Raw genomic sequence first — 12156 nt, 5'->3', positions numbered from 1 at the left:
TCAGGTGTGAAGCATGTGTCTCTGAATGTCAAACATCTCTTGAGCAGAGACGAAGGACATCTTTGTCTCTACCTGCAGGCTGATTTCCACTTATACCAGGGTTGAGCTTAGTTGATGTGTTGCTCGATCACATAACAGTTCCTCCCAAAAGCAGAATAATCTTGTAAACCATCCAAAAACACTTGTGTGCTTGTCATACTGTATTGGTGTCTTATTCTTCTGTCACAGCATGTCACTGTCAAAATGCTCTTATCAGTCTGTAAACTAACACCAATTTCAACCAACTGCTTCCTTTTGGCACTTTGGTTCCTTTTTCCACAGAAACATATTTGGCATAACAAGTTCTGTGTTAGGTTACTTCCTGGTAGCTAGACTTGGTCCAGAGATGGTACCAGACATGTGTGTACAAGCTTTATTTACTGCTGAATTTCTGATTGTTTCACATGACTGGCTGTACAAGCAAGAGAAAATGAAACTAAGTTGGAAGGAGGACGTGAGGATCTTCATCAACATCTCACATTTCATGTTTTCTTGATCTTTAGATGGGTGACATTATTTCATAGCACACATGCACCAACTTTTTAAAACCAGATCTTTCGAAGTTTTAACTTTGACATGTAGATGTAGAGGTGAAGCCCTTTGTGACATTTTGACATCTAATCTGTCTGTCACGGTCGATTTGTGCACAAGTCATGCGTGATCTTACTCCGCCTCTTTCCGGTGATACCAGGAGATGAGAAAGCAAACAAAGTACGAACGTCTCTTTGAATATCTTAACAATTTCTGCCTGGGGTGACTTCTCCCATCTGAGTACAGTAATGTGTATGCGCAATTCAATGTAAATAGATCATACATACAGTGCTGCTTCAAAACACGGTGCCTGTCATTGTGGCCAAATAATAATTTGGACTCATCTGTCCAGAGAATGGACTTGTAGAAGGCCTCTGGTTTGTCTAGGTGCTCAATGGCAAAGTTTAAACTGACAACTTTGTTTTCTCGAGAACATAGGCTTCCTCTAGAAACTCTCCCCTGCATGCCATGTCTGTTAATTTTTCGCTATCCCAGACGCAGTCTTTACCTGATTTATTATTCTCCTGGTGAAGGATGTCCACTTTTTGTCTAGAGATCTTACAAAACCTATCCTAAGAATGTTTCATGTGATTGGTCTACTTAATTGATCACTTGAGCATCCATTTGCACATACTCTGATTCCATGTTTCTCACAGTCTGCTGGCTACTCACATGTACAGTACATGGAATTGATAAACATAACCTGACCTTTCATATAAAAACTGGCGACAATAAAATAAGAGAATCATGATTTTTTTTTTCAGCACTGCACACATTTTATTGTAATAGAGTATTTTCTCCTGACAAATATGCAGGTTAAATCGATGATTCTAATTTGAATTTAGTATTTTCACCATTTAAAATCAGAGCTGTGTACCAAGATTAGAATCATTTCTTATGTACTGTTGATATATGATGAAAATTAATCTCACAAGATCACCTTAGATAAGACCAAGACAAACGGAAAGCGTGTGTTGATGAAGTGCCCTTTAACTTCCTGTAAAGTCGACTACATTGAAAAGCAGAAAATTTAACTTGTCTCTCAACATGAAGCTTGATGGAGGAGTGACAATTACACCTCCAGAAATATATAGCCAGCCTTTCAACTTGAACCTAGTATGGCTGTCCTTTGTCTTTTACGTATGTAACTTTAACCTCTGTGTAGAAGGTGGACCTATAGTTGACATACATACTGACTTATGAACACACCTCAGATGCTCATCCTGTCACATGAACATCAGTCTGTCAGTATGTTGCACGCTGGTGACCAGATTGTGTCTTTATAGTGTTATTCTACGAGTCCCCTACAATGTCTCATCTTTTTCATTCCAATCTTTTTGTTAGATCAGTTACAACTTCCTCCATTACATGTGACTTCCATGTCACAATGGTGTAACTGTGTCAACTGAGTACGTGCATCTATCCATTGTATCACTAAGAGCCATAGTCAGTAGTAATCACAAACTATCCTCAAGCTCCACCTGACAGACTCTGAGCTTTCTGAAGTTAGACAGGATGTCTAATCCCTAAGGCATGTTTTGGTTTGCCTTGTGTCATGCAAGGCGAACCAGGAAGTATGTGCAAAGGTGTTATGCTCAGATGCTGGTGTGTGTCCAATGGGTAGCAAATGGAAAGAGGAGATGTTGTGTTGTCCTGTTTGGTCATGTTGTCACTAATCCTGTGAAATAACACAGGTTCAAGACATTTCTTGATTTAAAAGCAGAATTTGAGAATGAGTCAGACACGGGACACAAGCCTGACAACAGATCATAGATCACTGAGCAAAGCACAGAGTCATGTTGCAATAGCTAGGCAATAAGTACCAGTCACACCAGATTAAACAAAAACAATGTGGCAACATTTCGTATCATCTATGTATCTTTAAAAAATATATAATATTTATATAATAATAACCATAATAAGAATAACCAATAATAACAAGGGAGATTAACAGACAATGTTACTAACATTGTTATCAGTGGATCTGGCTTAATAGAGGTTAGGGTTTAAATCTTGGTAACAACTGACAACTAACTAACAACTGATAACTACAATTTTTTAATGTATATATTGTATTCCATTTTATTTGTCTTTAACTTGTGTGTTTTGTGAGGCCACATCTCAATTATAAAATCTGAAATTAGCAGCAGCATTGAAATTAATATGTAGCATTACGAGCAAACTTGTTTCATTGTCAACGTGGACATACTGTAACAACCGCCATGTTCAGAATTTGGCCATATTGAAACACTGCATAAGTGGCACAGAGATGAGGAGAGAAACAAAACACTGAAGCATTGTTTGACAATTACTCAATGCTGAGCTGCTGCTTGGTATATAGGCATGTCAGTTTGTCTTGTCCCAACTAGCCTCCCTGTACTTCCATCCCCCACTGTCTGGAGAACACACCCACTGTTTTTCAGAATAATAGTCCTCAAGTAAGGGTGTGTGCGCATTTGAGTGCACGTATGTGTTATTGTGTGTTTTAATTTGTATGTTGCCAATCAAATCAAAGCCATATTCAACTTTTTCTACATTCATTTAACTTGTCTTTGCATATTTTATGTTTATGTGATTCCTAATTTGGCGACCTCTAGGCATGATAGGTGCCTACATATGAGTCAGTGGTTCACTTAAGCATATAATTAGAACTCTCCTTGTGAAATGTGAAGTTACTACAGGGCTAATTCGTGTGAGCGTGACTGTGTATTTGACTAAGCCAGTTCAAAGATAAAGCAGAAGGGAGGAGAAGCTGATTTTGTGTGTGTGTGTGTGTGTGTGAGAAAAAAAGAAGCAGGCAGGTATTCACAGGTCTCAGTTTTCTTCCTCTTCCCCCCGTGCCTTTAGTGGCAGATTCCCTCAGTGAAAGAGGAACTTCAGTTTCTCTGTTCAAGGACCCGGAGACCTGAGCAGTGGACGAGCACAGAGGAGAAACTTAAAGTTGGTACATTTTGGGACACCACAGCTCCATTCTTCGTTTTTGTGAGTAAATCTGTTTTTGTTTTGTTGTATTTTCCTCTTTGACGCCCTCAAGCCAGTGTTGAATACAACCTTCCTGTGTTGGTGGGAAACCTGACTGACGAGATGCTTTGAGAGGCAGATTGACTTCAACACCACTGCTCTTATCAGTTAACTACTATGCTGGAGAGTTTTCTATAATGGTCAGTCTTGTCTCTTAAATCTTTGAAATGTGTTTTTTTCCCCCACACATCTAAATGTAAGGTACAGGCGGCTGTGATGCAACACTTGGTTTCTGAAGTCTAGTTAGTGGCTCAGAATAGAGATGACTAAAAGTATGTCAATGATAGCAAAGGAATGTATTGTCCTACTTTGTTTGCTATGTAAGATCACTGTGAAATAGACAAGGCTACTGTTTCATTCAGCGATCTATCTGGGGTCGAATCATACTGAGAGTTTGTTAGCTCATTTTATAAGGTCAGTGTTTGTTTAACAGGAGCTGATGTCAAGCAGCTCTGGCTCAGGCTGAGTCAGTGATCCTGTTCACTTTCTAAAATACCCTGGAAAATTTTATAAAACAAGAAATCCATGGAGATATAAAACTACAACCTGATTTATCATGTGGAAAGAACAACTGCAAATTGTCTCTGACATAGTGGAACAAACCACAAATTGCCAGTAGTTTGGCAAATATTGCACTCGCAATAGCCTACAGAACAGAAAAAACATGAACAACATAAACATGAACATTGTTTTTTTGTTGTTGTTTTGTGCCCATACCTATGAGATAAATTACAGCTCCTGCAATTTGGATATTACACTTGGCCCCATCGTTAAAATTTTATCTTAGATTAATTGTCCAGGGTTAGTCTCTTAAACTATTGTGTGCTGTTGGGCAGGTTGCCATGTTTGTTGTATTGGTTATTTGTTTGTGGTGATTTAAAAGTAAAATATATTTGAGGGCGGGCCACCGTCCAACAAGGAACTCACAGTTCTGTTTGTGTGTGCAATGAAATTTCCTTGTAAAAATACACCAAAGCTGCCCTGCAAAGTATAGGCCTAGTTTGTTTTTGTCGTTGTTTTAATAGCTTAGGAATAGAAACATAAAAACAAGACTTAGTTCTATTAAATTGTTTTTTTATCATTAGTAAGATGAAGCACACATTTTACATGTATCTGAACTGGATCCATTTTGATTCAAGAATAAGTGCAGAACCATTATCATCAGCCTGTGAGGCATATACCTACCTGCAATGTGTTCTTTCTTCATACAGCACATAATTCAGATATTTCTAGAAGGGGCCTGAAGGCAGCATATTGCAATGTACCCTAACAAATTGATGTTGGCAAAGAGGGACAAAGAGAGTCATGGAATATGATTTATTTTGCACAGAGAAGTTATTGCTATGTAGCCAGTGTTAGCATTAACAGTTGTTTAGTTCAGAGGAAACGTTACAAGTTCAGCTTCAAACTTAAAGGAGACATATCATGCCCCTTTTCCACAAATTAAAATAGTTTCCAGGTGTCTTAAAGACATGTCTGTGACATGCTGTGGTCAAAATACCCCAAGGATCAAACATAACGGCTCTTTTTTCATCCTCTCAAAACAGCCCTGTTCAGAACGGCAGGTTTAAGTGCCTGTCTCTTTAAATGCAAATGAACCACTGCTTGCCCCGCCCCTTCTACTGGTACCAGGCATAGACTGTAAAAAGAATGGACGTAGCGTCCGTGACGTCACCCATTGGTTTTGGGGAGTCGTTTTTGTGACTCAAATATGGCGGCCTGAACAGCGCCATGTTGGATTGGCCGGCCGAGAACCCGCCCACTGGCCTCGAAGCAGCTGTCCACGGAGCTGCTCGGACCTGTCACTCAACGTTTCCGCGCCCTAATTGGCCAAAGTTTTAACCTAATAACAGTAAAACGGTAGAGTTAAAAAAAAATTCACCCCCCTCAGAGTGTGTGCGGGGGTAGAAACTATCGATTGAGAAAAAAAAAAGTTCTGACACCAGGCTTTTAACATGTTTACTGAGGATGTAAAGTCGGCAATTTTAACATGGGGTCTATGGGGAATGCTCCCTTCTGACACCAGCCCCCAGAGGAAGCCGAGGGGATTGCAGTTTTTTGAACGTAATTTTTAAAAAGATTTGTAAATCTCTCATCCTCCTCTGAGGTTAGCATGCTAACCAGCTAGCCCTGGCCGGTGTCTTTACAATAGCGGCTCATTGTTGTATCCAATGTGACCTAAAGCAATCTAGTCCAGTAAGTTAGACTATAGAGTGAGAGTCGCTACTAGCTTTGTTTTTTATCCCTTTGTATCTATTGTGCTCCGGGGTGTGTCTCATCCATCCATTCATCTCACTCCTCTTCAATTCTCCCTTCCACTCCCTGAATCTACCAGTTGCTTCCTTTATTTCCTCCTTCAGGCCCACTTCCTGTGATGTCAACCCCCGGCCTTCCCCAACCGAGAGGCATCGACTACAACCTGCCGACCTGCGGGGACCTTCAGTGCAACAGCCATGGCGCCTGTGTCGTACCTATGGGAGGTGGCGGCGACCTGGTGTGCGACTGTAATCTGGGATACCGTGGCGAGTTTTGCGACGATACGGTCAACGGGGCGTTGAGTCTGCCGCTGACCCTGAGCGTGGTGGTCGTCATCATCGGGCTGCTGATCCTGGCTTTCATATTTGCCAAGTTGCGACAGAGGCAAAAGAAGAATCACAGGTAACGTTATTTACATCAGTGTCATGAACAGGACATGGCCTCCCTGTGGGACTTGTTGGTCTTGAAGGAGTTGTTTTGAGCTTGTTTGCTTTCTTTTCAAACTGAGACTGAAGAATGATATTATAGGTAATTTCTTTGCATTAAACCCCAAAGGACAAAGAGAAATAAAACACAGACAGACCACAAATAAAATTACTCACGGTTTATTTAAAGATTTTGATTGACAGTGGATGTCCCGGAGCCGATCAAATAGGTAGCAACCAGTTCTGATTTGCGAGTCAAATTAGGCCCTGCCCCCAGTGGGTGCTCAACCTATTCAGTGGGTGCTCGAGCAGTGGGGAACCCACGGGATCGGCGCTGGCTTATTCTTTAAGCATTAAAGTGTAATGCCTATACTATAACATTTATACTTTGGAACAGCTCATTTAAAAGGTTGGGTGACTCCCATGAGGAGGCTTATAATTGTATAGCTCCGAATCATAACACACATTAGCTATCTCAAGGCATATTCACTTCAATCAATGCTATGTGGACATAATTTTAAAAAAGGGGAACTGACCATATCATGCAACTCATGTTTGTTTTTTTTAATTGTTATGCTACAGAACTTTAAACAGAGTTAACCTAGTTTCTCTGACAGTCTTTGTACTAAGTCCTATGTCCTCATTCCAGGGCGGCACAAGAAACAGCATTGATATCAGTCCTGATATCTCACTTTTGCCTAGAAGGCAAATAAGCATGCTTTCTGAAATGTATGATGTTGAACTATTGTGTTTAATGCTCCTTGTCTGGACACTTTCCTGCCCGCTTAACATTGTAGGCTACTGTTGCTTTGAGTTGCCATGTGAACAATTAGTGCTCACCTGTTTTGCTTTCACCAAACATCAACATAAGATGAGAAAAGTAATTGTGTGTTTTTGCCTGTTGTCAACAGGAGACATGAGGCAGAGAAACAGGGCTATAACATTGCTGTGTAATGAGAAGACAGCTCCATTTTCTCTGAGGTAAGAAAACGGCGGTTCATGAGTATTGTTTTACATTTGAGGAAAGTGTGCCAGAATAGATTGTTTCATAAGTGAGATTTGCAAAATTTCTGTAATTCATTTACCATAGCTAATATTTTGGCATTTTAGTGCCGCCAACTATGTAATTATAAATTTTGGACTCTCAACATGGCTTTATGGTACTACTAGTGGTCAAAACTTCCACCAGCTACCTTAAATCACAAAATGCATGCGTCTTTAATATGTGAGTGTCTAAATGTGATGCATGTAAAAAATGTAAAATCTGTGAAAGTTCAGAAACTGCATTCACTCACTTTAACTGAGAAATGACAAAAAATCTAAGAAGATAACAGTTACTTACTTTCTCATTCTCATCCAGGTCAACCATGACACCATGACTGTTGAGCTTCTGTAAGCTTTTCTCCGCAGTGATCTTACAGTTTAAGTAGGCTATGAATCTTACAGAATCAGGTCTATTTGTTTTTACCTTAATACCTGACTTTGACCACCATCGTTTGAAGAATGTTGCAGTGCACCAGAAACTCTAATACTGAAGTGACAAAATGAACTTTTATTCCACAAAGAGACTAAAAGCTGATCGTTCAGACTGTTCTGTCCAACTACACCCTGATTTACACTTATTGTCCAAATACTGCATACTTGCCAGTCCATTGTGATTTACCAAAGAAAAAAAAAACATTTATAATGGTGATGCAACTTCACTGCAGTATGTTTTTCATACTTAGCATTGTTGCATTTAAATACTACATATATGAACTACAAACATCTCCAGAGCACTCAGGTAGTTCACACAGACAGGTAACAGATGACTGGTGTAGTAGGTTTACAATCATGTGTTAACAGCAGCATTTTATTGAGGTGGATTTTGAACCTTGAACTGATGGAATGTTATTAAAAGTAATTTTTCCTAAAAAACAATTGGCATCTGAAAGAAACAGTTTTGGTAATGTGGTTTTGTCATTGCTATTTGCTTATTGGAGCAATAAAATGCTTTTAGATTTCCACTTTTGTATTATGTATATGGAACAAACAAGTTCAGAACTTCCAGTTCATTTATTTCTGTGTGTATACTTAGTGTTATTTATAGAATTGTTACTATGATTATTTACTGCTAATGACTGAGTAAGAATAAACAAAAGATCAGTCTCAGAAAAACCTATTTTGCTGTGTACTAAAAATGACACCTCTGCTCTGTACAACTAATGTGCAAAAACTGTTATATTTTCTACATAATGTAATTCTGATTTCATTTTCTGCCAACAAGAGAATTATTATGTTTATATTTTGAAGGTGCACAAATACATTGATACTGAACATATTGTTTAAATATTCACAGGCACCAGTAAAATATCTAATCTTGCAAAACACTATCCACATGTAACCCATGGCTACAGCATTATTTCACTTTTTATGGTTATGTTAGGTAAAGATTGCATTGTGCTTTAATACAGAATGAAGTAATTTGTAGCCACCTCCGACTAAACTTGTTCATTTACATTAAACCAAAGCCATCATCTTTCCCTAAACAGCATCATTGTTTCTTTTTTTTCTTTTTTCTTTTTGCCAGAAACAAACCATGATGCTCTTTGGTCAACTGCTGTTTATAAATGTAGTATGTTACCACTTTTATAAATGTAGTATGTTACTACTTTCCATGATCCAGCCAGAGAGACTTTCTACGTTCTATATTAAAGGGACAACGAGGAGTTTTGGAAAAGCGAAGCGTTTTCACACTACATTTATGAGCCTCCGCGCGCACCGTAAAATTCTTTGACCGGCGCAAGACGGACTCATGTTTTCATTCATCAATAATTAAAGTCAGAGGTTCAAAGAGGTTCAGTTACCGTCGTAGTTCTGACCATAAACGGCGATTCTGCGGCGTTATTCTCATGACTCGCCACGAAGGAAACGCTGGTCGGCTCGACCAGCATTTCCGCCACCACTAATAATAACAAAATAACGATAGAGACAGAACGATATATTTATCGAAAATGGGCCCATTGACAAGTGTGGGTAGCGGAGATTCATCCACATTAACGTGAGACTTTTTTATAACCAAATAGAAACTCCTCGTTGTCCCTTTAATATGAGACTCTTTTGTAATCAAAAGCAAACTCCTCAGGGTCTCTTTAAAGCAGAAGTAAGCGATCCGGTCGTTTTGGCTAATGCTGCGTTCCAGGCAGGCTTTTGAAACCGTAAATTACAGCTTCAAGTCACACCTTACGACTTTGTTCCAGGCAACCCACTCGTGTTTTTCTGACCTGTTTTACCTGTGAAAGTGCACTATAACGGCCACTCGTAACTTCCGACCTGTGAACTCGTACCAGTACGTCTTTTTTTACAGTCTATGTACCAGATCGACTTCACAGGTCGGAAAAATACGAGTTGCCTTGAACGCACCATAACAGTCCTCGTCCCTATGTCACCACATTCACGCGCATCCCTTGGCTGCACACACAGCCCTGCATGCCGTTCTCTCTCCTCATTGGATAAAACTTGTAGGATACGAGAAAAGTTTTCTCCTCGGCTCAGAGCAGAACAGAGTGACTGACAGACCCGTGTTTCGGTCCAAACACTCTATGTAAGTGATTGCTGTCGGAAGATATAACTATTTAAGACTTATATTAACACAAAAATATCGCTTACTTCTGCTTTAACATTGGTAATCCTATAATCAAATTATGCAACGTCACTTATCCAGTGTTGTGCTTCTTTTCTCTTTTTTTTTCTTTCTTTTGCTGTATTGTTTCTTTTTTTGTACACTACTGACTGAAATGCTGCTTTGTGTGCCATTTGGAACTATCTAGAACCACAGCCATTAGCAAGATGCACAAGTTGATGTTAATGAGTTATGTAAATATACCTGCTTAAATTTATTTGACACAATGACAAGTAAAGTAAACACTTTAGTTCATCAAACTCCCAGTGAACAATGGAAACAATGACTTGCTGATTATCATTATGATTTGTTAGGCTTAGTCTAATCTGGCTCTGGATTCTGTAGGTGCAGCATTGTATTGACCAAGAGAAAGAGACAGTGCTATTTTAAGCTCTACCCGAAACCACTGTGTTGTGAGCACCTCCTCTGATCCTGTTTTGCTTCATTTTAAAATTCCTTTCCAGACATAGATGTTCTGCACATGTCTGAAATATAGGACAGACTGTTGTATTGTCTATTTTTTTTATTTTTTTTTTATCAACAGCCATTTTTACTTTTTTCGCTTTTTTCATGTGTCATACAGTACAGTAATCCTGTCAAGATGATGAGTCTGGTGAAAACTGTCAGTGACAAAATTGGCTCATTGTGCTGTTTACCAAGTCTTAAACACTTTCATTAAGTCCATTTGTGCATCTGTGCTAAATTTCTTATGCATATGATCATCATACATTTGTATTATCTCTAGCTTTCACCACAACACCACATTTGGTTGTAAATAAAGTATTTTACTGACATGGTTGCGCTTGATTTCTTTTAGTCCGTTTTCTGAGGTTGGATTTTCCAGGGTTTTACCAGAACAGGGAAAAAAAACAACTTTTCTAATGTCATAAGTAATTTGGTTTAACTGTGTTTGATTTTACATGAGATGCAAGAACTATTTGATTTTATCTGGATGATCAATATTTAGTATCAGTTTGTTTTACAGCTCAGTTCATAATTGTCTCATCAAACTGTCATTTGTTGGTGTGACTTCATTTGCCACAGGTTCAGCATTTTTGCTTTACAAGCAAAAGTTATCATGGAGTTTAGTATCAACATTAGACACATTGATCAGAACAGTTGTCTCTTTTTTGTCAAATATATACGTATATAATAACGATCCAAAGTACCTGTTTTGTCGCTCTCATTATTAAGTTGTTAAAACGTTCCTCTAAGCTGCTGTGAGGTGTCAAAGTGTGTGTCACCGTGAAAACAAACAACTGTAACTCTATGTGTATTTTTCACACAAACACAAACTGCTGCCTGTCTGCACTCTGCCTGGTATCCAGTGACACGATAGCACAAACTTCAGTGTTTCCTAAACTCAACAGGGCATCATGCAAAGTGCCCGAGCTCAACGGTGTCTGCTTGTTATATGAGAAAATATGTATCCGTTTCAACAAGGACCTGGAAGGACCTGCCATGAGGGCGATGACGCCTGGTTAACACCTGCTGAGCAGATTTTGCATGTTCAATGTTTGTTTTGCAGAAAGAGGAGCATGTCAGTGCCGTGGGGGGTTGGCGCATGAGGTAAAGTCAGCTGATTTGTCACCTTTGTAATAAAAAGATGCTTTAAACTGCTTAAGGAGCTTTGCCCATATTTGTAATTGGAAAGATTTAACTTTTCAGTTTACTTGCTAACTTTAAAACACTATTAAGAAAATGTATCCTGGTTGGAATGTCACACTGAAACAGTCACAATAGGATGACAAATTGGCTGTTTCACTAAATAATCTGTTTGCGTGAAATCAGAAAGTAAAAAACAAAACAAAAACATTTTTAGTAACACCACCTTTTCCTGCTGGAGCTGATCCACTCACATGTCAGTGTCAGTGCTTTGCTCCAGAGTCTGTGTCGGCCTTATTCTCACTCAGCTGTCATTAGCTACGGCATGTAACAGGTCCTGCAGGGAGAACAGCATTATGATTTCCTGGGGGGGAGAGGGTGGCAATTTAACTACGAAAGCCTCACAGGAAGCCAAGCAGAAGCAGGGACAATAATAGTTCACAACAGTGTCGCCTTGTTTGAGATGTTGAGCCAGTTTAAACAGAAGAGGAAATGCTGTTGGACCAGTAATGAGACCAGCCTATCAAACCGGTCGGTCTGCATTGTCTGTTCGGTTTTAAACGGAGCAGAGTGGATGGCAGAGACGGAAAACATCCCTGTGCTGTATATTTGTTTTAT

The 12156-nt window shown here is 39.3% G+C and overlaps 1 protein-coding gene across 2 annotated transcripts; it reads left to right on the top strand.

Moving 5' to 3' along the window:
- Positions 1–3261: 3261 nt before the first annotated feature.
- On the top strand, positions 3262–7646 carry LOC146977383 (uncharacterized). 2 transcript variants are annotated; one of them, XM_085792421.1, is made up of 4 exons: positions 3262–3552; positions 5952–6249; positions 7184–7253; positions 7633–7646. In XM_085792421.1, exons 2-3 carry the CDS (start codon positions 5966–5968, stop codon positions 7224–7226), a joined length of 327 nt encoding a protein of 108 aa, XP_085648547.1. In that variant the 5' UTR covers positions 3262–3552; positions 5952–5965; the 3' UTR covers positions 7227–7253; positions 7633–7646. The 2 variants fall into 2 exon arrangements, with proteins under 2 accessions (XP_085648547.1, XP_085648546.1); XM_085792420.1 differs by having other exon boundaries at positions 5927–6249.
- Positions 7647–12156: the final 4510 nt, after the last annotated feature.

This window comes from Trachurus japonicus, chromosome 12, assembly GCF_045865225.1.
Source record: "Trachurus japonicus isolate A0001 chromosome 12, Traja_1.0".
NCBI lineage: Eukaryota > Metazoa > Chordata > Actinopteri > Carangiformes > Carangidae > Trachurus > Trachurus japonicus.
Note: the sequence above shows the minus strand (reverse complement) of the source record. Positions and strands in the feature narration are given on the sequence as shown.